We start from the raw sequence: 25697 nt of genomic DNA, 5'->3' as shown, positions 1-25697 counted from the left end.
CACATTTGCACAATGACTGAAAGCAGCAGCACCTGATATATATGATACTAATATAATACATATACATATATAATCCATACTAATGATGAAGGAACTGAGCTCACAGTCCATTGTTCATTCAGTGAACTACTCAGTTTATTTTGGGCCTCAGAAATGCTCACTCTGTTTGTACATCACTGTCAGCAATAGACTCATTCTGCTGTGTGGACAGGAACACATGTGACATCACTTCCTGTTTGTTTGTGACTGAAGAAGTTTACAAGGAATCATTTAGAAGAGTTTCAAACATCAACTGATTGAATCCATGAATCTGAAAACGTGTTTGTGAGTGAAAGAGACAGACATGTACAGACCGAACTATCTGTTCAACAGTCAGAGTGTTTCTGTAACAGGAGACACTCTTTACACTCCACTCAGCACAGGGACACTGAGGCACCAGGATAGCAGACTCTAAACCCAGGATAAAGAGTTTGAGTGAATGTGGTGTTGAAGGTGTGGAGGTGGATCAGAGTGTCAGAGGAGACTCTGTAGAAGGACAGAGTGCCAGCAGGACAGTCCACATACACTGCTGCTCTGTTAGAGACAGAGGAGGAGGGGGAGGAGGAGGAGGAGATGGATGTTTGACTCTTATTGTGCCTGACAGACTGAGGACCACGATCAGAGCAGATCAGACTCCAGGACTGATCAGTGAGTCCAAACACACAGTCATAACTGTCTCCTTTCCTTCTTATGCTTCTGTAACTCACTGATATAAAAACGTTTCCTCTCCACTCGACCTCCCAGTAACAGCGACCAGTCAGACCATTTCTACACAGCAGCTGTTCCCAAACATCAAATCTGTCTGGATGATCAGGATATGACTGAACCTCCTCCACACAATGTGCCTCAATGTTATTGATATTATTATTATCATTATTATATAATAATAAAACCCTTATAATAAAACCACTAAAAACCTTTATTCTAGCGCTTCTAGACTTTAAAGTCAGCAAAGAGGCTCAGAAAAGAAGATCAGACACCAGCGAGGGAGGATAAGAAAGACAGACGCAACAACATTGTCATCCCCTATGTAGCCGGTGTATCAGAAAAACTCAGGAGAGTTTTCTCCAAGCATGACATCCCGGTGTATTTCAGACCCAGCAACACGCTCAGACAAAAACTGGTTCACCCGAAAGATAAAACGCCAAAACACAGACTTAACAATGTGGTGTTTGCTGTACAGTGCAGCGAGGAATGCCCAGACCTCTACATTGGAGAGACCAAACAGCCACTTCACAAGCGCATGGCACAACACAGAAGAGCCACCTCCACAGGACAAGACTCAGCAGTCCATCTGCATCTTAAGGATAAAGGACACTCTTTCGAGGATGCCAATGTTCACATTTTGGACAGAGAGGACAGATGGTTTGAAAGAGGAGTGAAAGAAGCAGCTATGTCCACTGTGAGCGACCATCTTTGAACAGAGGCGGGGTTTACGACATCAACTCTCTGCCATCTATAATCCAGTTTTGAGATCCCTTCCCAGACGCCTTAACGCCCACTCACATCCTGGGCCATCTGACCTCAGGAATCCGCATGATAAGGTGGGGCCAGGTTTCACAATGAACTCACCCGAAACTCTGGCTGATTGGGACCCACACCCAGTTTCACACCTTGGCTCAGGCGATTAGAGGATCATCAGGGGGTCCTTTTGTCCCTCTGGGGGGGGGTCACTCCCACTAGGTTTATATCTGGGACTCTCCACCATTTGACCTTAGAACTGAAGAAGCTTCTCGGATGAGAGGTGAAACGTCTTCAAGTAACTTAAAGAAGTCCAGACGCTTTTCTTTGCAAGCTCCTTTGACATTTGACCACAAGCAATCTTTTCTGGTTTGACGCCGTCTTTGTAGCCAGAAACCAGCTCTCTCCTCGGCTTCCTACACGCCAGTCTCCTCCGTCACTATAAAGGGGAGAGTCATGAGCTCCATCACCCTCACCTGTGCCGTCCAACGTCCCGCCACCAGCCTCCACTGCAGCAGGCCAGAGACCACACCCCTGCCACAATAAGTAAAAGTATATCCTTGCTGTACCCTTAATGCTAAATGTGCTAAATTAACCGCTGCCTTTGCCCCTTTGGGATTATTCTTATGTCACTGGGATGTTGACCTTTGACCTTCACATTAGAGAGATGGGCAGACATAATTAGTGTATGAATTTTAAAGTAACAGGTAATAAAGAGAGTGTAGCAAATGTAGTCAGGTTTATTACTCTGTATCACACATGAGTGCCCGAGGGAGGCGGGGCTGACTGGGGAGACACAGGAAACAGAGAGACAGGGCTGACTCGACATGAAACGATGAAACGTGGGACACGGGAACAGAAACTAAACACAGGCTGAAATGAACACTGAGGGAGGGAGAACTAAGATTACTGAGAGCCTGATAAATAAGAAGAACAAAAACCAAGAAAAACAAGAGTCAAAGAAAACCAAAAACACAAAGCATTGGGCCAGGACCCACTGCTGTGACATTTATATGTGATAAAAACATTAAAAACTGCTCAGATGTTGAAATCTTTCTACGTATACTTTAGGTTCAGCTCTCCAGCCTGGCATTTGGTTAAGCATGATTCAAACATTTGATTTTGTTTAACTGGTTTTAATTATAGTTACTTTTTGTGAACATTTGTTGCAGCATTTAAAAATACATCATTTATTTTCAAACTTTTATTTGATTTAGAGCATCATGTTTGACCAACGTAAATGTTTTAACACAAACACTATTTTAAAGCTTCTAGAGAGTAAAATATTAATGATAATTATAATAACAATAATAAAAACAAAAGCTCTCAGCTCCATCAAACCAAGCAGCAGAAAGAACAATAACTGAAGAGAAAACTTTAACCTTGTAGACTTCATTATGTTCCAGCTGCTCTACAGACGCTGTGACCTCGAACTTAAGCAGGTCGTAAAGTATGTGCAGCTCAATAACTTCATAATCAGACCCTGTGGTATTTAGGCAGCAGAACAACTAAGAATAACAACTACAAATAATGTTTTTAGGTTTCTGTTGTACTGCAAGGTTCTGTACAGGAGAACCAAACCAAGAGCAAATATTACGTCTCATTTAAACCTGAGCACGAAGAGCCATCAACATTTAGCAAATTGAATCATCTTTGTTTAGATGCAAGAAGAATCATATAGAAATGAAAAAGTAGAAATAGAAATCCAGAGCAAAGATATCCTCTAATTCAGCGTAGCACATGTGCAGCTGCTGCGATTCACGTAAGCATTCGGCTCGTCGCTGTTGCAGATTTTTCTCTCGCTGTTCTGGCTCACAGCGCTGCAAACACAAAAATAAATATCCCCAAAGGTGTGAAAGGGAGCTAATTAGTAAGAGTATTGTTACTCTCCGCAGGAGTAGTCCAGCAGTAGAAATCAGTCCAATAACAAGGTGTGTAACATCTAGCAGGGTGACAGAAAAACCCAGGGTAACTTCTAAGGACCTCAACGTCTCTCTCACATTGTGTTTTTTAAACATGCTTCCATTTGTCACTTCAGTCTTTACTCTGAAATACAGGAAGAGAAATCATGGCTGAAACAATTTCTCATGAAACCAGGGGTGTGGTCCAACAGTCAGTTTGGTGAGGAAGGTTCCTAACTGAGAGAAGTGACCCAGAAGTATCTGTGTAGCAGCCACAATGAATCCAGATCATGAGCTTTATTAACTGATCAAAGTCTCTTCTTTCATCTTCTGTATCATTCAGTTTGCATTGGTAATGCCCATTATTGTAATGCTTTTTTAAGACCAGCAAAACTTTATTTCACTTTGGGTTAGCTGGGATAAGTGATGGATGGAGGGAATTTTACTTCAGCCACAGAAATCCTAAACAGGAAGGAGGAGCAGAGTTACAGTGGATCACTATCCAGCAGGGAAACAAGGTTTATTTCAATTTCTTGGCCATGAGTGAGATTTACTGAGTGGGCAAATTAGGGAGACGACACCATCAGATCCCGAGCCCTCCATGTGTTAATCAAGAGACGGCTGCTGTGCTACATCCATAAATAATGAATAAATTAGGAGCTAAAGCTGAAAGGACAGTTTATTTGTACCATCTTCACGTGAACACATTCAAGAACATCACAGATGAAGAAACATTAAAAACTTCCACACTACATAAAGCAAGAAAAATAGTTTTTCTTTCAGGTGGTTTCAGAAAAACAGAAACATCAAACATCTCCAAGACTCTCTTTGAAAGAACTAAAAACCTTTGTTCTCATGGTCCAATCATGAGTGAACTCCCCGATGAAGCCTTGTGTGCTAAAACATGTCAGAGTTTTAAAGGTTAAACATGAGTTTCCAAAATGTTTTGCTGGAGAACAATGAACTATTTGACTGAGTTTCAATCATTTACAGACGAGCAAAACCAGGACAGAGAAAAAAGGACAAAACTGACCCAGTAAAACAACAGAAAAGAAGATCCCATGTAGATCTGTATTATGTAGAAGTTCAGCCCAGCAACCAGTTCAGTTCAACACAAGTTTAGATGATTCTATCTGAACTCTGTGGAGCCTGATCTCAAACTTTTTGAGTCTGACACAGAAACCAGAGGATCTTTCTGTGTCTTCAGATTCACTGTGATCCAGTGATGGGAGTGATTTCAGCCCTGAGTGATCGCGCTGATGTTTGCACAGAGCAGACAATGAGGTGAATGTTTGGGCACATTGGTAACAGTGAAACAGTTTATTAGTAACGTGGGATCGTTTGTGTGCAGAGTATGAACTGAGATTCCTGAAGCTCTTGTCACACTGGTCACAGCTGTAGTTTCCTTCCATGTGTGCACGTTCATGAATGTTACGATTACCTGACTGTGAGAAGCTTCTCTCACAGTGTCTGCACTTGTGTGGTTTCTCTCCTGTGTGGACTCGTTTGTGTGATTTAAGCTGACTTTCAGTGGTGAAGGATGACCCACACTGATCACAGAGGTGCTTTTTAACCCCACTGTGAATCAGTTCATGTTGTTTTAAATCTCTTGGTGTGGTGAAGCTTCTCCCACATTCTTTGCAGTATTTCAGTTTGTCTCCAGTGTGTCTACGTTGATGTGTTTTAAGGGCAGCTTGCCAACTGAAAGTTTTTCCACAGAGGTCACAATGAAAGTCTTTCCCACCACCACAGTGATGACAGGGTTGAGAACTGGATCCATCTTTGTCGCTCTGCTTCTAAACAAAGACACAAAGACAGTGTAAGTCAGTCCTTCAACATTTGTATCCTGAACGTCGCCTGAAATAAAGAGCATCTCTGCAGACGTCCAACTACATTTGACTGTTTCAGTTAACACACTCAGTTTACTGGGCTGCAATAACTACAATACTACCACCATAATACTACAGTAATACTAAAATCATAACTGAAAGGAAAATCTGAATAATCACTCAGAGCTGCTTTTCCATGCAGTAGAATTTCTAACATGCTAACACAGTTTAATGAGCAGAGTTGTTCCAAACAGTCAGGCTAAAATGACAAGATAACAATATAAATATATACCTCACAGTAGCTGCACTTGTAGAGTCTCTTTCTGGTGTGGATCTGTTGGTGTTGTCTCAGGTGATGTGGAGATTTAAAAGTCTTCTCACACAGGTCACATTGATAAGGTCTCTCCTCAGTGTGGGTAAACATGTGCTGTTGTAAGTGTGCGTCTGTTGTAAACTCTTTGCCACACTGTTCACAGCAGTACACATCATGTCTGGTGTGAATGCGTAGGTGTGTATTTCGGTACCCTCTCTGGCTGAAAGTTTTTCCACAGATGTCACAGCTGTATGCCTTAATTCCAGAGTGGGTAACTAGATGCCTCTGTAAGTGGCTACTGTGAGTAAAAGCTCTGCCACACTGATCACAGCTGTATACTTTAACTCCACTGTGGATGAGTTGGTGTTTTTTTAGGGAACCCTTCAAGGAAAAAGACTTTCCACACAAGTCACAGCTGAACGGTCTCTCTCCAGTGTGGATGACCTGATGCTGTTTTAGTGAAGCCCTCACAGTAAAACCCTTCCCACACTCGTCACAGGTGTGTTTTTTCTCTCCCTTTCTTCTGTGAGGTTTGTCGGCCTCCTGAGAGCGCTGACTTCTGGCTCCATGTTGGTCCTGCAGTGACAGAGATACAAACAGAGGCAGTGAGTGAAATGCAGTCGTGGAACAAACTCAACCTTCAAACTCCATTAACACTAGTTTTAAACCTGAAGGTGGAGCGTGGCACCAAACACCTTAAAGGTCTCTTATCCCCACCTGCTGGTAGTTCTAACACATTACATCCAACCTGCTGTTAAAGATAATTCATGACTGTTCAAGCACTAAAATCATGCCCATCCCTCCTGATTGTACACACACACACACACACACACACACACACACACACACACACACACACATTATTTTATAATTGTGTGGATGCCTTAACAGGCCCTGTTTCTCTTTCTTCTTTATTATTATTCCGGGTGTTTCCGTACACTTTTTGCCGTGGATCTACTTCCACAATTTTTGTGCTATTTTCACCGTTCAAACTCTAAACTGTTCTGCTCTTTCTGCTAATGCCGGCTATGACTTTTGGTGTTTATTACTATTATACTTTTTAAAATATTACACTTTTTTCCTTTAATTTGTCCCATTGAAATGAATGGGAAACTTCCACAATTCTGCTAAAACTTTCTTGTCTTTGAAACTTAACTACTGCCTCATACTTTCACCTAGAAACTTCATTCAAACTTTAAAATGTTCTCAAATGATTTGGCTATTCCTGTATGATTCAGCTTTTTCAGATCTTCTACCGTTTTAATCTTATCCCTCTTTGAGTTTTCAGTTGCAAAATTGTGATTTTTCAGAAAATACATGCGTTGCTATGGTTGCTATGCAATTAACTCAGAGGGGACAGTGAAACTGTTTGAATTTTCTCTTCATGTCCAAACAACTTCTTGCTACTCGCTCAATTTCCACTCAAGCCCCACAAATTATACATCAAAACGTAGGTATTTTTGCTGGCTTTCAGAAAATGTCACTATCATTGTTGTGGGACTCATAGATATTTTGCAAATCTCCTCAGAGTAACACAAAGTCAGAAAACTCTCCATATAAACTCAATGGAGAGTTTGTTCAAAATCACCGCTGGATTTCTCTAATGAGAGGCATTTTCAAATTGTCATATCTCCTTAACGAAGCGAAGTTAAGACATGAGGCTTGTCCCCGTATATGTTCAGACACTCCTGACGCTCACAATTCAAGAATTTCTTTCTCACCTATTACCGTTCTGAAATGAGTTGGACTTGTTTGAGGGTAGGAAATTTGTCCCTCGCTCAGATTTCATCAGATTTCAATCTCTGGAAATGAACCACTTTTTTCTCTCGTCATATCTTTTTGATGGATTTCCACAGAGCCCTGAAAATTTCCATGACTGTTCACCAAAGCCTGCTGTTTCTTACGGTGAAAGAATGATTTTGATGCTCCATATAGATTTAGAGTTACCAAAGGTTGTTTGAGCGCAAGTCAAGGCAGTTTTTGCTTCGCCTCTACTCAGTTACAGTGTATTACAAGTCATATATCTTTAAGAATTTATGTTTTATCTCTGAATTATGAAGACCTGAAGATTCCCCCATCTCTTCTGAATAAAACGATGCCTGAATGACCGTTCTAGCCTCTACGGTTAGGAAATTATGGCCATTTGTTCGAGGGGAATCCTGAATGTCAGAAATACACTGAAGAAAACTCACACCTCTCTCTGTGTCTGTGTGTGTAAGGGCTGACTACAGCAGGTGCAGCTAATTTAACTGACCTACATATACCAAGCCCAGACTCTCCACAGCTCCTGTTCCCTTTACTGTCTGTGTATGTGTGTCTGTGTATCAATATTTCTCCTATGTTTAGGTATTACTCCTCAATCATAGTATTTCTGCTAAAGCAAAGTACTTCTACTACATCTAAGTACTTTTGCCAAATCATAGTATTTCTGCTAAATCATAGTATTTCTGCCAATTCATAGTATTTTTGCAAAATCATGGTATTTGTGCAAAATCATGGTTTTGGGGCCAAATATTTCTGTTATTTTATAATATATGTGCTGAATATATTATATGTGCCAAATCATAGTATTTATCCCAAATTATAGTATTTATGCCAAATTACAGTATTTCTGCTAAAACGCAGAAATAGTACCTTTTAGCAGGAATTTCTACCAAAAGATAGTACTTCTGCTAAATCAGAGTATTTCTGCTAAACCAGAGTATTCCTGCCAAATCATAGTATTTATACCCAATCATAGTATTTCTGCTAAATCATAGCATTTGTGCCAAATCATGGTATTTGTGCAAAAACATAGTATGTCTGCAAAACCATAGTATATCTCTTATGTTATAGTATTACTACTAAGGCATAGTATTTCTGCCAAATCATAGTATGTGTGCCAAATCGCAGTATTTGTGGTAAAACATAGTATTTCTGCCATATTGTGGTATTTGTGCAAGAACATTGAACTGTTATGTTATAGTATTACTACTAAGTCATAGTATTTCTGCATTGTTATAGTATTTGTACTAAAACGTAGTATCTCTGCCAAGTCATAGAATTACTGCAATTTCATAGTTTTTTTTAGGAAATCTGTTATGTTATAGTATTTCTACTAAGTCATAGTATTTCTGCCAAATCACAGTATTTGTGCCAAAGCATCGTATTTGTATGGAGTCATAGTATTTCTTCTAAATCATAGTATTTCAATCAAATCTCAGTAGTTGTTGTTAAAACGCAGTATTATTGCCAAATCATAGTATTTGTACCCAATCATAGTATTTCTGCTAAATCATAGCATTTGTGCCAAATCATGGTATTTGTGCAAAATCATAGTATGTCTGCAAAACCATAGTATATCTTTTATGTCATAGTATTACTACTAAGGCATAGTATTTCTGCCAAATCATAGTATTTGTACTAAATCATAGTACTTGTGCCAAATCATAGTATTTGTTGAACATCATAGTATTGGAACCAAAACATAGTATTTGTCCCAAAGCATCGTATTTGTATGGAGTAATAGTATTTCTTCTAAATCATAGTATTTCAATCAAATCTCAGTAGTTGTGTTAAAATGCAGTATTATTGCCAAATCATAGTATTTGTACCCAATCATAGTATTTTTGCCAAATCGTGGTATTTGTGCCCAATTAATAATTCTGTTATGTTATAGTATTACTACTAAGTCGTAGAATATCTGTTATGTTATAGTGTATCTGCGGAATATAGTATGTGTGCCAAATCGTAGTATTTACACCAAATCACAGTATTTTTGCTAAAACATAGTATTTCTGCCATATTGTGGTATTTGTGCAAGAACATTGAACTGTTATGTTATAGTATTACTACTAAGTCATAGTATTTCTGCGTTGTTATAGTATTTGTGCTAAAACGTAGTATCTCTGCCAAGTCATAGAATTAATGCAATTTCATAGTTTTTTTTTAGGAAATCTGTTATGTTATAGTATTACTACTCAGTATTCGTGTGAATTTGTATACTGTAATATCACTGTATTATGTAGTGGCTAAGTAGGGGCTGTTTACTAAGTGCATCAGTGTAAATAGGTCATCTCTTGTGTTGGAGTGCCCTCTTGTGGCGCCTTTTGGGTAGTGCCTTACTAAACGGGAACCCTGTAAAAAGTGGCATCAGACTGATTTGTAGTGGAGGAATTTGTTACCAGTTTTCTTAATCTTTAATCTGTATGCATGTTGTAATGCATACCCTGTTCTTAATCATAGAAACCACACCATATCACCTCTCCACATCCTCCTACTGTATGCCATACCTCCCTGTACCATCCATCTGACCGCAATAAACTCCACCTGTGGTAATCTAATCCCTGGATGTCAGCCTCTCCTTCTGACCGAGGATAGTTATAGTATTTGAGCCAAATCATAGTATTTGTGCTAAAACATAGTATTTCTTCCAAATCATAGTATTTGTGCCAAAGTATAGTATTTCTTCCAAATCATAGTATAACTGCACAATAAAGGTTCTTGAGCCACATCAGTGTTTGTGCCAAATCTTAGTATTTCTTCTAAATCCTAGTAATTCTGCTCAATGATAGAATTTCTGCTATGCTTTAGTACTTTTTTCCTAGATTGTAGTACTTCTGCTAAGTCAAAGTATTTCATGTAAATCATAGTATTTCTACCAAGTCCCAATGTTTCTGCTAAATCATAAATAATGTTTTAGTACAAATTGTATGATTTGGTGGAACTTTCTGTGTTCCAGCACAAATGCTATGATTTGGCAGGAAAAAAATATTATTTAGTATAAATACTAAGTTTTAGCAGAAATGCTATGTTTAAACTTTAAAAAATTCTGCTATTTCTGCTGATGTGTGTTATGACTTTTGACCATTGAAATGAATGGTACACATTATCAATGTGGTCACTGATTTTGCATGATGGGCTGAGCTGTGCTTTACCTCAGTGAGATAAGCATCTGTTCTCAGACTGGGAGGCCTGGGTTCAAATCCAGCTTATGGCAACATTTCTTTCACTTAACAGTTAAACTTTTTTTAAACTCTTTTCAACACAAATTTCATTTTATTCACCCCTTTTCAGCAAAATTTTCAGTTTTTTTAACCCCTTTTCAGCACAAATCCAAACTTTATCAGCTCTTTTTCAGCAAAAACCTCTTTTCAGCAGAATTCTGCTCATTCAACTCTTTTCAGCAAAATTATCAGTTTTTTCTGCTGTTTTCAGAAAAAAACTCTTTTCAGCAGAATTCTGCTCATTCACCTCTTTTCAGCAGAAATTCTGCTGATGGAACTCTTTTCAGCAGAATTTTCACCCCTTTTTTTTTTTGCCCAAATTCTGCTAGCACAATTGTCAATCTCTCCACCTTTTCTTTGTGAGAAAGTGTTTGGCTCAGTGAGCTAAATAGCTGCCCTTTGATCAGGAGGGCCAGGTTCGAATCCTGCTCAGGGCATCTTTTTTTTTTTTTTTTTTTGTTTCAACTTTTTCAGCTTTTTTCAGCAGATATCTTCAGCCGTTAAGGCATCCACACTGCATTTTCGCAGGAAATGCAAATTTTTCTAGTTTAGATTATTTTGTTGTTTCCTATTACATATTTCTATAATTTGTATAGATTTATACAGAATTATTCAGTGATAATAAATCCTATGTTTGTTTATTCTAAAGGAACCCCGTTAGCTTCCACAACAGATGTTGCTCGTCTTCCGTCAAATACTCACATAAAATATTACACAATAAAGTGGATTCAAGATATCCACATAATTTCACTCTTACATCCACAGTGAGGTTTCACAATTGTTCAAATATAAGCAATCAATAATAATAATAATAATAATAATAATATCAATAACATTGAGGCACATTACACAAATTTCAAAAACAAATCATGTCTTACAATATTTACAACAACTAAAAGCTCTGTAAATCGGCTTTTAAGTGTTCATTGAAGTTTTGAATAATTCTCTAATTTTTTAAGGCAACTTATTCCACTTAAAAGTTGCTCTAAATGTAACAGTTTTACAAAACGTTACTTTTAACTCGAGCATTTACTAAATTGCAGCTTGTTGAAAACTGTGTAATATGATGATGTATTTCATCTGGATACTGCAGCTGAGCAGAATAAATGTGGTGTGTTTAACAGAATTGCTTTCTTTAGAACTACAAGTAAGCCAGAGAATATTTTAGCCTGTACAGGAAGCCAAGAAAGGTTATTATGCATTTTATCAATATTAGTATAGTATGAACATCTTCACACTAATCTGGACGCCTTATTCTGGACTAACTGAAGTCTGTTAAGATCTGTCTTATTAGCTGCTGACCAAATGATTGAACAATACTCCAGATGAGACATTACTAGTGCATTAATGACATCTTTCATAATGAAGAAGTGATACACAAAGAGCATTTCATAGCCATAGCTATGCCTTGTCGGCAGAGTTATGTGACATTAGTGATGTTTGTACTTTCAGCGTTAACTTGGTTTTAAAGCCTTTAAAATATACGCCGTTCAATAGTCGACCTTAATCTGACAGAGAATGTGATGATTTTGTGGATAATTAAAGTCAGTCATATATCCACAAACACAACAAGCTGAAAGTCAGTGATGCTGCTCGGTTTGCAGTCCTGAACATCACGGCACAAGCAGGATCCACTGCACTGTTAATGTGAGCTGTGTTATATTGCTGCCTCTGTTCGGTGGTGTCGAGCCAAACGCACTTTAACGTGTGTTTGAACGAGCTGACGGTTCACTCGTTAAGCTGAAAGAAAGATGCTTTAATCACAGCAGTCACACATGTGTCCACTGCACCATCTGGAACTCTTCTTGTTTACACTCGTAATAACACAAACACTAAATCCTGCTTCTCTGGTGCTGTTGTGTAGCAGTGTGTACACCTGAGACTGCCACCCGTCTGTCTGTCCTGCACTCTCTCTCTGTTTCTTTCTCTCTGATTGTGGAATAAAAGTATGAACATGTGTTTATAAGTTACACTTGTGCTTGAATCCTGCAGCTTATCACACATTTGATTTCCATGTGTGACGACTGCAAGTGTCCAGAGTGAGGACAGACTGAGGGACCCACTGCTGCACATCATTTGTGAGGCTTTGCAGCCCTGATGATCCACCAGGAATAACTCAGCAGTGTGTGAGGAAGAGGAGGAGGAAGAGCCAGCAGCAGCTGACAGATTGAGAGAATAGACAGACTGTTCCCTGTTTGTGAAGGACTGCTAGGAAAGTTTAACATAACTGTCTGTGCTGAATCAGTCTTATTAGGTAATGTTCAAATAATGTGATCATCCCAGTGTTTCCAGTGTGGGAGAAAGTACTCAGGGCCTTCAAGCTACACACTATGAAAGGCAGCAACAAGTTTAATGTTCAGAAACCTAAAGTCTGTATCAGCAGCAGAATGGAGCTAAAAATAAATGTTGGTTTCAGTTCTATGAAGCTTTGAGTATTTTGGATCAGTAGCTGCTGTGTTTGTTGCATCACATTGCTGTAACTGTTTATATGCTTTATATATTCTGAGCTAAGTTGATCTATAGTGTTACATCATATTCTATAAGGATGTTATGTGTTTGTAGACTTTCTGCCCAGTTTGACCCATTTAGCAGAAGTCAGCCTGTTTAAGGCTCTGATATCTATTCTGTGTGACTTACAGCAGTTATGACATGGTCTGATTTTCTCACCCAATAAAGGAATATTTCATATATCAGTCGACTCTTCATTCTATCAGACACAGTTATCACAGCTCCTACATTTGCTTTTTACACATATATGTAAGCACTGAGCCAAATTTTGTACCAACATATTAAAAGAACAATATTTGTCTCTTATATATGATACATCTGTATACACACTGTCACAGATACTTGTCTGTGAGTGAAGTGATTAATATAATAACTATAATATTGGCCATATCATATTTACATTACCACAGTGAGATGACTTTAGTCTCATGAACAACATCAGCTAATTGTTATTTACAGCTAATCTTAAACGACTGTTCAGCACAGAAATGAAGCCCAACAATCATGTTTCACAGTCCTGTGGTCTCAGCCTCAGATACTCATCAAATCACACAGAGCTCATGTAGAAACAAATGAACTAAATATGTTCTCCTTCATTTCTGTCAAACAAAGCTGTATGAAACGTTTCCAGCTGTTAGTATCATGGTTGCTAGGCAACCTGGGCAGCGCGACGGAGGCTAGACGTCCCATTTCACGAGCCTACGAGCCTCGCACTTCGGCCTTAGCGGTCTTTGAGTACGCGGCCCTTGAGGACTTTAAAGCTGCAGAACCTGAATCGGGATACAGCCATGATGATCTCCAGCCTCGTGCTCGCCAACATTCTCACCTGAGTTAAGAAGACGATCACTGAAATGGTCTCAGCAGGTCCTTTGATGACAGCAATGAAATGCAGTGGTAAGGCTTTTTGGGGATTAAGTTCGTTTTCATGGCAAAGAAGGACGATGCAGTTCATCTGATCACTCCTCATAACATTCTGGAGTGCAGGCAAAATGCTATTATAAAAACTTAAGCAGCAACTTCTCCAGGTTCCAATATTTATGCAATTCTCAAACCTTTTGGCCACGACTGTATAACCTCTTCTGAAGTTTAGTGGATATTATACATGGTTATGCTCAGGATGTGTCGGCCAGTTTCCACTGGAAACGCCTTTTGGTTAAACTGTCAGCGAGGAATTTGCATTTGCACTGTTACATTTTTATATAACTTTAATGCACATAAACAACAGCTGCTTGTTTCAGTGAAAATACATTGATGGGTTTTTAATAAAGTTGTGCAGCTGTAAAGTATTTTGTCTGGTGTCAATTCTATCGTCAGCTACATCGTTATGGCAAATATTCAAATGTATATGGTGATAAATATCTTTGGTCATATGGTCCTGCTCTGTCTGTCACCTTCTGTGTTGAGCTCATTGTTTCCTCTGTAGTGGCTGAGCTGAGTCCAAGTAGCTGAAAATGTTCCTCTGCTGCTCCGTCAGACTCTCCTCCTCCTGCTGATCAGCTGGGACACAAAACAGATCTTTGTTAGGCTCCACACTGCACTGAAGAGTCAAAGTGTCTCATATGTTCATCTGACAAGTAAAAGAACACATTTTTGTTTCCTGAGGTGGGCAACTTGTTGGAAACAAACACAAAAGCTTTGAGCGCTGATACCTGCCATTGCTGCCATTGAAAGATGCAACGCCAGCAATGTGGATTGGTTTGAGTCTTGACAATCCACATTGCTGGCATCTTTCAATATGTTTGAATGCACCAGTGTAAGTGCAGCCACTCAGACTCAATGTGTTCATAGAAACAGGTGCACATGTGTCACGAGTTCATCCAGCAGTAGCTATGGTACTTGGCCACAGGGGGCAGCAGTGGACTGACCTGCATTTGAGACTGCTCCAGCTGCTGTGTGACAGTCAGTAGATCTGCTACAAATTGCAGATCATATGCAAGTTTTGGAAATGACATTATAAATATTCCTAACTTAGCCACGGCAGCATTGTTGATGTATTACCTATATTGGCTGAAAATGTTCATTTGCAGAGAAAAGACACAGGCAGACTGTGCTTACAGGACAACAACAACAACAATCTTTATTTATAGAGCACATTTAAAAACCAACGGCATGCCAAAGAGCTTAACATAAAACAAATTAACACAAGTATAATCAGAGTCATAAAAATAAAAGTGTAGAATTATGTTCACAGGAAAAAGCCACCAATAGAAAAAATATAACTATAGCACATAGCTATAGCACAATATAACTGTGCCATCAACACACAATGGGGATAAGACATACACAGCGCAAATAAAAAGCAACATAGGAAAATTAGTAAAATAAATCACTGCAGACAAGGCCAGCATTTAACCGGTAGAAAACGCAAGATTAAACAAATACGTTTTAAGCCGTGATTTAAAAGATTGAATAGAGTCAGACGCCCGAATGCCAATGGGAAGGTTGTTCCGCAACTCTGGTGCGGCCAGGGCAAACGCTCGATCACCTCTAGACTTCAGCCGAGATCTAGGCTGCACCAACAGTAACTGTGAGGATGATCTTAAAGCCCTAGCAGGAACATATAAGCTTAAGAGTACCTTAAGATAGCTCGGTGCTGTGTTATTAGTGATTTTAAAAGTAAACAGCAGAATTTTAAATTGGATACGGTATTTCACAGGAAACCAGTGCAAATCAGCTAGGACGGGAGTAATGTGGGCAAACTTCTTAGTTTTGGTTAGAATGCGTGCAGCAGCATTTTGGACTGTCTGTAAACTATGGAGGAGGCAGAGTGGAGTCCAAAATAGAGTGAATTGCAGTAATCCAGCCTCGAAGTTACAAAGACATGGATGAGTTTTTCCAGGTCTTTATGCGGGATATACTGCCTGGCCTTAGAAATAAGGCGGAGTTGGTATAAACTGGATCTAACAACAGCAGACACTTGTCTATCAAGTTTAAATGAGCTGTCAAGTAACACGCCCAAATTCCTAACAGTGTCGGAAAAGGAGTTAGTGAGAAAACCAAAAGCATCACGAAGTTTGGCACGAAGGACGTCACTGCCAAAGACCACAATTTCAGTTTTCTTATCATAAAGGATAAGAGTATTTGCCAGGAGCCATTGTCTGACCTCACACATGCACTCTCGAAAACTATTCAAGGACAAAGCTAGGTCATCATTTAACTCAAAGTAGATCTGAATGTCATCAGCATAATAATGAAAAGCGATGTGATATTTCTCAAAGATAGCGCTTAGTGGAAGCATGTACAATGAGAACAGAGTAGGGCCTAACACAGATCCCTGAGGGAGACCACAACAGACAGGTACAGCGAAGGAAGAGGAAGTGGCCAAGTGAACCGAGGAGAGCCGATTGGACAAGTATGATTTAAACCAATCCAAGGCAACACCCTTGATGCCTACAGTGTGCTCAAGTCTCGCCAATAGGATTTTATGATCAACCATATCGAAAGCCGACGATAAATCCAATAGCACTAGGACCGAGGAGCGTCCATTGTCAGCCATTAGTAGAAGGTCATTGAGAACTCGGAGCAGCGCTGACTCAGTGCTATGATGTGGTTTGAAGGCCGATTGGAATTTATCATTAATGCTATTCTCATCCAGGTAGGCCTGGAGTTGAAGCAACACTATCTTCTCAAGAATTTTGGCCAAGAACGGAAGCTTGGAAATCGGCCTATAGTTCGCATAATCATTATAATCGAGGTTCCTTTTTTTAAGAAGAGGCTGAATTATAGCATGTTTAAAGGCTGATGGTACGCAACCAGAGAGCGAAGAAGAGTTCAAAAGGGACAATATACTAGGTCCAATTGCACTAAAACAGTCCTTAACTATACGAGATGGAAGAACATTATATACGAGATTAGTATTGTTCAGTTGTTCAACCAGACGCTTAAGAGTAGGGAGTGAAACGGGTTCAAACTGATAGAAGGAAGAGGAACAGTCAGGGGTAAACGCAGGGCCTGTCATAGCAGATTTAAGAGATGAGACTTTATCTAAAAAAATAATTTAAAAATTGTTCGCAAAGAACCGTGGAGCACGGCAGCGGCATAGTGGGGCAGGGGTTGACCACAGAGTTAAAAATTTTAAATAAAATTCGAGGATTGTTACCATTGGTAGAGATAATTTTTGAAAGAAAAGCTGCTTTAGCCATTTTGGCAGCAGTTTGAAACTTCAAGCGACTAGTACGTAGGATGTCGTAAGATGCCTGGAGTTTATCTTTCCTCCACCTTCTCTCATCCCGCCGACACGCACGTCGTAGAGCGCGAACAGAGTCACTTAACCAACATTGTGAGTAAGTTCTGGGGCGCTTCATTTTAATAGGTGCCACAGTGTCGAGGATGGAGGAACATGTAGTTAACAGGGTATTGGCAAAATTCTCAACCATATGAGGGGTAAGACAATCTGACGTAATAGATGCAGAATACACAAAAGAAGCAGAGAATTTCACCACAGCATCAGCATTAACAGTACGCACATCACATAATAACATTACATGTTATTATGTGATGTTACTGAAATCATCATGAATAACAGGAGTGGTGATTCCTGTAACTTTGTGTATATAATGTGGCATTTCTTACTGATGTAGGCCAAAAATAAATACATAAACTGAGCACCTGATGGCTTTCAACTTTTGTTGTCCATCTTCCATTGGTTTGAATTTTGCGCTCCAGTACAAACACAAATCCCCCAACCCGAGGATCAGCACAATTAACCTAACAGACCTACACCTTAGTTCACAGATTCACTTTGTCTAAGGTTGATTTCTGGGATTTCACACAACCCAGGATTCAGATCGTGAATCCATGATGGGCTTGGATTTACATCATTATAAATGAAATGTGCTCTACTTGGAAGCAGCCGGCCCCGCCCCTTTTGACGGGTTGTGTGAGACTTTAAATCATCAAACTGTAAATTATAAATTTAAATTGTTATTGATCCTTTACCCCGAGTCCTAAAGTGTAGATTTATTTTCTTACTCTTCTTATATTTATTGTTTGTTTACTTGCACCGCTGTAACTGCAGCCTCGTCGTCTCGTTTCTCTATATCCTGGACTGTCTGTAGCGGAGATGACAATAAAGTTTACTTTGACTTCAGCAGCGCGCAGGCGCACCGAGGGCTCTCGCGCTCACTTTATAGAATTTAGAAAAAACATCGGTGCAGATTATAAGTCTGTATCATAATATCTGTTTGTTGTTTTTATTTTGTTTTGCGAGTTGGTTATTAGATGCTGCTCCAGCCAGCCAGAGACTCCCCGCCGCCCCGCCCTCTCCTCCCTGTGCCGCCAGCAGCAGGCGCACCTCGCAAACGGAGGGCGCCCTTACTCCCAGCAAATGGCTGATAGAAAACCGATCGGTGCCTACGAATTTCCCAATATGCGCTGGCATGACGTCGGGGAAGCATGGGTACGACCGATTCTTTTATTTATTTTTTTCCAATGCCCGTGATGCCCCCCCCACCACGATGCATTCTATTGGTTTGCACACTTACACACACCCAGCTGTGGTTTCCTGTTTTGCTGGACTCTGGAGAGCCCCGCCTTTAACGCTCTTCTCTCACAGAGAGCAACAGAAAACTTGGAAAAACTCCAGATTGACTGAACTCAGTTCAAAGTTACCTTGACACCTTTAGATGTGAGACGTAGTGATGGTCCGCTTGAAGCTGACGCTCCGGTGCGTGTGTCAGAAAGATCAACGCGCTGCTTCAGAAGCACCGTGTCGAGGCTTGATTCGTTTGGCCAGAGTCACGTGATCAGTGACGTCTGAAGCTTCGTTTAGAACGTACCTTTTTTTAAATCGAACTTTATTGAAACACACTGAGTATACAACATACAAACAGATGAAGTTTACAAAAGAACAGAACATGAACATACAGAACCAGGAGTAAAAAAATTATGATATGAGTAGGCGAAAAAAATCAACATATTGTAACGTGCAGTGGAGATGAAGCCAGCCGCGGAGGTGTGCAGGTGGATAGCGAATGAGCAACAGCTTCTGACTTTCCAAAAAGTACTCATTTATTTACAATATCAAAAATAAAAGTGCTACCTCTACCACACATTACTAAAGAGCACACTAGTCCGCGTACACACGGGAGCATCCATTACAGGAGGAGTGCGAAGAAGAACAAAAAGGGGGTGACACCAGTCGTGAGACAGGAGGCGCCGCCATGTGGTGATACACTGCATTACAATAGCAACTGTTACATAGTCCCCCCCTGGTGAGAAAAAGGCTGTCCTCAGCCGTACACAGCTGAAAAAGCACACACCACACCTAACAGTACCCTATACATAGAGGTTACAACTAAGATTGGTGCACACACACAGGGCAAAAGACCATTTAAAAATGAAATTGGTGAAAATAAGACGAATATGTACAGTGGAAAATCAGTTTTCTTAGTTTTTTTCACTTTTTTCTTTTGTTCTTTTTTTTCTAAGTAAATGCCAAGAATGAACCTTAACCCACGAAAGAGCCATAAAACTGGATTAAGTAGAGCAAACTGAAACATCTACATATCATGACTCAAAGTAGCAATGCAACAAGACAGCATCAAACAGGTTTAACCAAAACATTTCACTTCAGATCAAGCCTGGTTGTGTGAAAATCATTAGTCCATCTTTTGTTGCTCCAGCCAGACGTAACTCTGGGGCAACGTCTGGGCCTGAGATTGTAATGTCCACCAGCAGCTGGGTGCTGGACAGATCTGGGTGAAACACTCTCTGGAACAGCGCCCACACCAGAAGAAGAGTGAATGTCCGGTAAATCAAAGGGGAATGGCTTAGAGTCAATGTCAGTGTCTGCAGGGGGGCCAGGGTGGGCCTGAGAGTCAGAGTTCAGACCCTCTGCGGTCTCTCTCTCAGCAGGCAATGAAACAGAATGTTCTTTGGAAGTGAGAGAGTCCTAGGTATGGAACGGTTGCATGTTCACAACATGATAAACACCTGCATCCACACCGGAGTCCACCCAAGTGAGCCTGTAATTAACATCACTGAGTCTCTGAGATACACACAATGGTCCCTGAAACAGTGGTGCAAGTTTAGCAGTAAAGTTAGACTGAGCGTCTGACCTGGGGTGCGTCTTAACTCTCACAAGGTCACCAACACGAAACGTGGCATGTCGATGTCTCAAGTCATAGTAATGTTTTTGTCTGTCATGGCTATAGTCCAAAGCTGCTTTGGCGTGGTCGTGAGCTTCCTGCAGGGAGGCTCTCAGAGTCTCAGGGTAAGGCACACCCGGTTCATCAACACCTGCTGTAGAAGGCTGAGTGATAAGGTCAAGCGGGGTGTCTAACTCACGACCATAAAGCATCATGGCAGGAGTCATACCTGTACTGTCATGGGGGGCGGTGCGCAGAGCAAAGCAAATCTGAGGGAGAAACTTGTCCCATGATGTGTGCTTATCACCTACATAAGCGCGGATTGCAGTTTTCAGAGTCCGGTTGACGCGTTCAGTAGCATTTGTCTGAGGGTGATATGCCGTAGTGAGTCTGTGCACCGAGCCTAAGGCAGAAACAACATGTTCAAAAAGCTCACTCATAAAAGGAGACCCTCTGTCAGAAATGAGGTAAGTGGGTGTACCATGCCTAGCAAAAATGTCAGTGACGAATTTACCAGCTGCTACCTGAGATGTAGCTTCTTTGACAGCACTGGCTTCAACCCATTTAGTCAAATAGTCAACAAACACGATCAAATAAGCATTACCAGTGGGGGTGCGGGGAAGTGGCCCAACAAAATCCACACCCACATACTCCCAGGGTTTCTGGGGGACAATGGGAACCATAAGACCGGCTGCTTTTTTCTGACTTGGCTTGGTGAGTTGGCACACTGAGCATGAAATCACATAGCGTTTCACATCAGCTGCCATTTTGGGCCAGAAAAACTTAAAACGCAGTCTAGCCAATGTCTTAGAAACACCCAAGTGACCTGCTGTGGGGTGGTCATGGTAATAGTCCAGCAAGGTGCCTCTCATGGAAGTAGGGGCAAACAGTTTCAGCTCTTTCAAAGGGTGCAAAGCACATGTGGACTTGGGTTCTCTGTGATACAAAAGAGAGTCATACACAACATACTGTAACAAGGTGGCATTGTCCGAGCTGTTCAGAGAGTCTGCTTCAATGTCTCTGAGGAGTGGACCTGTGACATGATCGTCTAACTGCAGCGGTCTCAATTGTGAACGGTCAGCCAGAATGACGGGGGGCAGAGTACGAATGTCCAGGCTGCCCATAACAGCATGATCTGGTAAAAGATCAGTCGGCCTGTCACAGGTCAGAGGCAAAGGGTTGAGTGACAGTGCGTCGGGAACTTTGTTCTGTGCACCAGGTTTGTGCACTATTGTGAAATCAAAGTCCTGCAAACGAAGTGACCAGCGGGCGAGTCGGCCCGTTGGGTTTTGACGAGACATGAGCCACCTGAGACTGTTGTGGTCAGTGAAGATAGTAACATGAACACCTTCAACATACGGGCGGAAGTGTTCCAGAGCCCATATCACAGCGAGGCACTCCTTCTCTGAAGTGCAGTAGGGGAGTTCAGCTTTGTGAAGGGAGCGACTAGCAAAAGCCACAACGTACTCACGACCCTTGTCATCCTTTTGCATCAACACTGCCCCAAGACCAATGTCACATGCATCGGCGTGAATGGAAAAGGGACGGTTGAAGTCTGGAAATGACAGGATCGGGGCTGATGTGACATGATCCTTCAAAGTGTCCATGGCCCTTCGACAGCTGTCGTCCCAGTGGAAAGCATTGTCCTTTCTGGTGATGGCGTGAAGAGGTTCGGCATGGCGGGCATAATTCTGAATGAAGCGTCGATAATAGCCAGTCAAGCCAAGGAACTGACGGACGTGTTTCACTGAGGTTGGGGTATCAAACTCCTTAACCGCCTTTACTTTGTCCGGATCGGGCTTAACACCTGATGATGTGATGCGGTACCCGAGAAAGGTGAATTCATCGAGGCAGAATTGGCACTTTTTGAGCTTCAATGACAAGCCAGCAGCCTGGAGTCTGCCCAGCACCTCCTCAAGATCCACTAAGTGCTGTTCAAAGGTAGGTGAGGCGATAACAATGTCATCCAGGTAGACTGCGCACGTTTTGTAAATGAGGCCAGCAAGCACACAGTTCATGAGTCTCTGAAAAGTTGCAGGTGCGTTGCAGAGCCCAAAGGGCAGCACCCGAAACTGGAAGAGACCACAGTGAGAGATGAAGGCAGTTTTAGGGTTCGAGTCCTCTGCTACAGCAACCTGCCAATAGCCTCGCGCTAAGTCCAATGTCGAGACAAACTTTCCTCTTGCCAGAAAGTCCAAAGACTCATCTACACGAGGCAGGGGATAAGAGTCTTTTCGGGTAACTTGATTGAGCCCTCGAAAGTCCACACAAAACCTTGGTTCCGTGGCCGCTCTATTTACAATGACTACAGGAGCTGCCCAAGGGCTTGTGGAAAGTTCAATGATGTTGTCCTTCAACATTTGTTGCACTTGTTCTTCAATCACACGTTTCTTAGCAGGTGACGTGCGATAGGGTGGGAGATTGACAGGTGTTGCATTGCCAGTCTATGGTGTGCTCAGTGAGAGCCGTTTGACCAAGTTGACCATCAAACAAGGAGCTAAACTTGCTGAGCAGATTTAGTAAAGCATCCTTGTTGTTCTCTGAGAGACTTGCTTCAGACAGTTTGGCTGTTAAGTCTGAGCGAACCAAGTCCAAAGACATCAGTGTTCCAGGTGAATGTGAGTAATCATTTTGAAGGTCCTCTTCATTGTCTGCGAGTGGGCAGGGGATGTCCTCAATGTAGACTGTTCTAGTGGGAATGTGAATAGAAACAGAAGCTCTTGCCATAAAATCCATTCCCAGAATGAAAGGAGAGGACAAATCTGGTATTATGGCAAAACGCTGGTAAAAGTTCTTGTTCATGAATCCAATATTGAGCCAAATAACACCAACAGGGATACAGGGAGCATTATTGGCGAGGTTAAGTGCAGGACCATTCCACTCACTTGTGTTTCTAGGGTAAGAGTCATTTACTTGAATGAGATCTGTTCGTACAGCCGAGAGGGAAGCACCTGTGTCGAGGGTAGCATCCACAGATGAAGCATTGAAGTTCACTTTCGTTCTTAGTGGGGTATTCCAGTGGACTTGTGAAAAATTGTCTTCCAAGTGTCCAAGACTGTGTCCACCCTGTAGTGAATCGGGCGTGTGAGGCTCCGTTAGTAACTGGGGGAAGGTTGGCCTCTGTGAAATGTCCTCCCCCCCGCCGTAGTTTCCCGACTGCCTGTATTGTGGCTGGGATGTGGTGCTGCTTAATTCCCCCTTTTCATGGCCAGGGTCAGAGGGGCCAGGTGCTGGCAATGGCTGGACTGGGCCATGCCTAGCGGTGTTCGAGGCTCGTTGTGGCAAATGAGGTTGGGTGTTACAGTTTGGGCAGGTGCGTGTAGTGAACCCTGGCTGAGAGCATTTGAAGCAGTAAGGTTCAGGCTTATAGTTGTCTTTGCTACATAAAGCAGGCTGTGGTCTTTGTGGTCCAAGCACTGAGTGAAGCTCATGAGCGCGTAGCAGCAGGTCCATTACAGAAGTGACATTAGCGCCATACAGGGCAACTCTGTATTTTTCGAGAGCATGTTTACTAATTAGGTCAATTCTGTCTTTTTCAGGTGGGGGGCTCTTCAGTTTGTCAAACTCACTCAACATGTGGGCGACAAAGGTTGGGAGCGGCTCGTCCTGAGCCTGAACACGATCCAAAATTCCTCTCAGGATGCGTTCTTGGTTGTCGGAGGGCAGAAAAACTGTCTTAAACAGTTGACAGAATTGAGCCCATGATGTGATGTGGGAGCTCAGTGCCTTGAACCATTTCCAGTAGGGGTGCAACGATACACAAAATTCACGGTTCGGTTCGATACTTTGGTGTCACGGTTCGATATTTTTTCGATACAAAAAAAATGTTCATGCCTTTTTAATTTGTCATTTATTAAAATTATAAATATATATTTTAACACAAAAGTACAGTTTTTAAATTTAACCCTAACCCTTGTGCGTGTTGTTTTTTAGCTCGTCATATTGCAGCCACAGAAATTCTTTTGTCCATGAAACCATAAAGCTGCACTTTCTTTTTGCCTTATAGTCTGATTTGTCATAACTTCTCCGTTTTGTGGTAAGCTTTTCTTTGGCTGTCACTTCTTCACCCTGACCTGTCTTATTTGGCTCAGCAGAACTAAAATATATATCCTGCTGCTTTTACACACACACACACACACACATAACGCTCAGTGATTATCTGCGCGATCAACCTCTCACATGTTTAAGCTGCGGGAGATTTCACTTGTTATGTTTGCATAGTAAGCTAACAATTAATAAGACGATGTCAGAGGAATTGGTGCACAAATTATCATCACTCACAGATCAGTGCTGTCGCTCTCTATACACAGTTCGCGCGATTGCAAAGTGAAAGCAAAAAAACAAGCGCAAATTCAAACACGATTTCAATATGTCACATATTGACAGTGGCTCACCCAATGACATAATTACCCAGCTACATTTCTGAAAGAATGCAAAAGCATTGACATATATTTTTCCTTCCTACAATAGCCCGACAGGCAGGGCAGAGATAGCCCCGGGACGTCGGGCTAGCAATATTGCGAGCCCTGTATCTGATTGAGGAATCACTCATCTTTGGAAAAGAGAGTTTATTACAGAGAAATGTCTCTTTCCAAAATAAAAGCTATACTATCCGCTTCTTCTGGGCTATATTCTCAGCAGCATATTAAACATATCAGGTCTCCATAAGGAGAATCATGTGCTAACAGCTGTCTAAATGACTCGGCTAAAGTTTGTAGCATGCATGCTTGTTGTTTTTGTCTTTGCACTAGGATGATGTCGGTGTAAATGTGCAGTCATATTCGTTGTGTTCCCACTAGTGCTTTCAGGTTAATCTCGTTGAAATAACCTTAACGCCACAACACGGCAAATCTCCGTTAACGAGCTACCCTATACAGAGGGGCTAGACGGCCAACACGTTAACGAGCTAACTGCGCTAACACACTAGCTCCCACCCATGTAATTGAGCATTGCATGGCACATCCAACATACTGTTTTACTTTAGTCCATGACTCGCTTACCTTCAGGGTCATACGTCACATGAAAACCAAAATAATTCCAAACGCCAGATCTGAATGAGGGTGGGGAGGTCCACTTCTGTCTTGCTAGCTTGCCCTGCGCTCTTCCTTCTGACCATGCTGTCTGTGTTGAGTGCTCAGTGAATCTGCGTTCGACTACTCCGCCTAGGCTGCACTCTCGAGCCTAGGCGGAGTAGTCAAATGCAGATTCACTGAGCGCTCAACACAGACAGCATCGTCAGAAGGAAAGTTGATAAAATAAATTACAAATTTTGTATTGTTCTTTTTTTTTTCTCCCCTTTGGTTTTCTTTCTTTCTCTCCCCCTCTTTCTTTCATTCTTTCCCCCTGTCCTATCCCACAGTCATGTCTGTCCCGTTTGCAACTGAAAATAAAATAAATTCATAATTATAATAAAGGTCAATCAAATGGACCAATATGATGATCCACTTAAAATAAATCCTCTTGGCATCTTTCTTGGCCTCAAGACAACAATTCTGATGGCTATAGATCCAAACGGGACACACAAAAAAAAAAAAAAAAATTTGTAAAAATTGTATTGTTCGATACATATGCGT

The 25697-nt window shown here is 41.4% G+C and overlaps 1 protein-coding gene and 1 long non-coding RNA gene across 2 annotated transcripts in view; both read right to left on the bottom strand.

Annotated features, from left to right (window-relative positions):
• Window positions 1–25697, bottom strand: part of LOC145424019 (uncharacterized) — a 103869-nt gene that overhangs the window by 69321 nt on the left and 8851 nt on the right. The gene's annotated exons all lie outside the window — the stretch shown is intronic.
• Window positions 4063–18831, bottom strand: LOC113010535 (uncharacterized). Its single transcript, XM_080296672.1, has 4 exons — window positions 18647–18831; window positions 14428–14533; window positions 5523–6119; window positions 4063–5197 (listed from the first exon to the last, which is right to left on the bottom strand). Exons 2-4 carry the CDS (start codon window positions 14443–14445, stop codon window positions 4505–4507), a joined length of 1308 nt encoding a protein of 435 aa, XP_080152798.1. The 5' UTR covers window positions 14446–14533; window positions 18647–18831; the 3' UTR covers window positions 4063–4504.

Source organism: Astatotilapia calliptera, chromosome 3 (assembly GCF_964374335.1).
Source record: "Astatotilapia calliptera chromosome 3, fAstCal68.1, whole genome shotgun sequence".
Taxonomy (NCBI): Eukaryota; Metazoa; Chordata; class Actinopteri; order Cichliformes; family Cichlidae; genus Astatotilapia; species Astatotilapia calliptera.
Note: the sequence above shows the minus strand (reverse complement) of the source record. Positions and strands in the feature narration are given on the sequence as shown.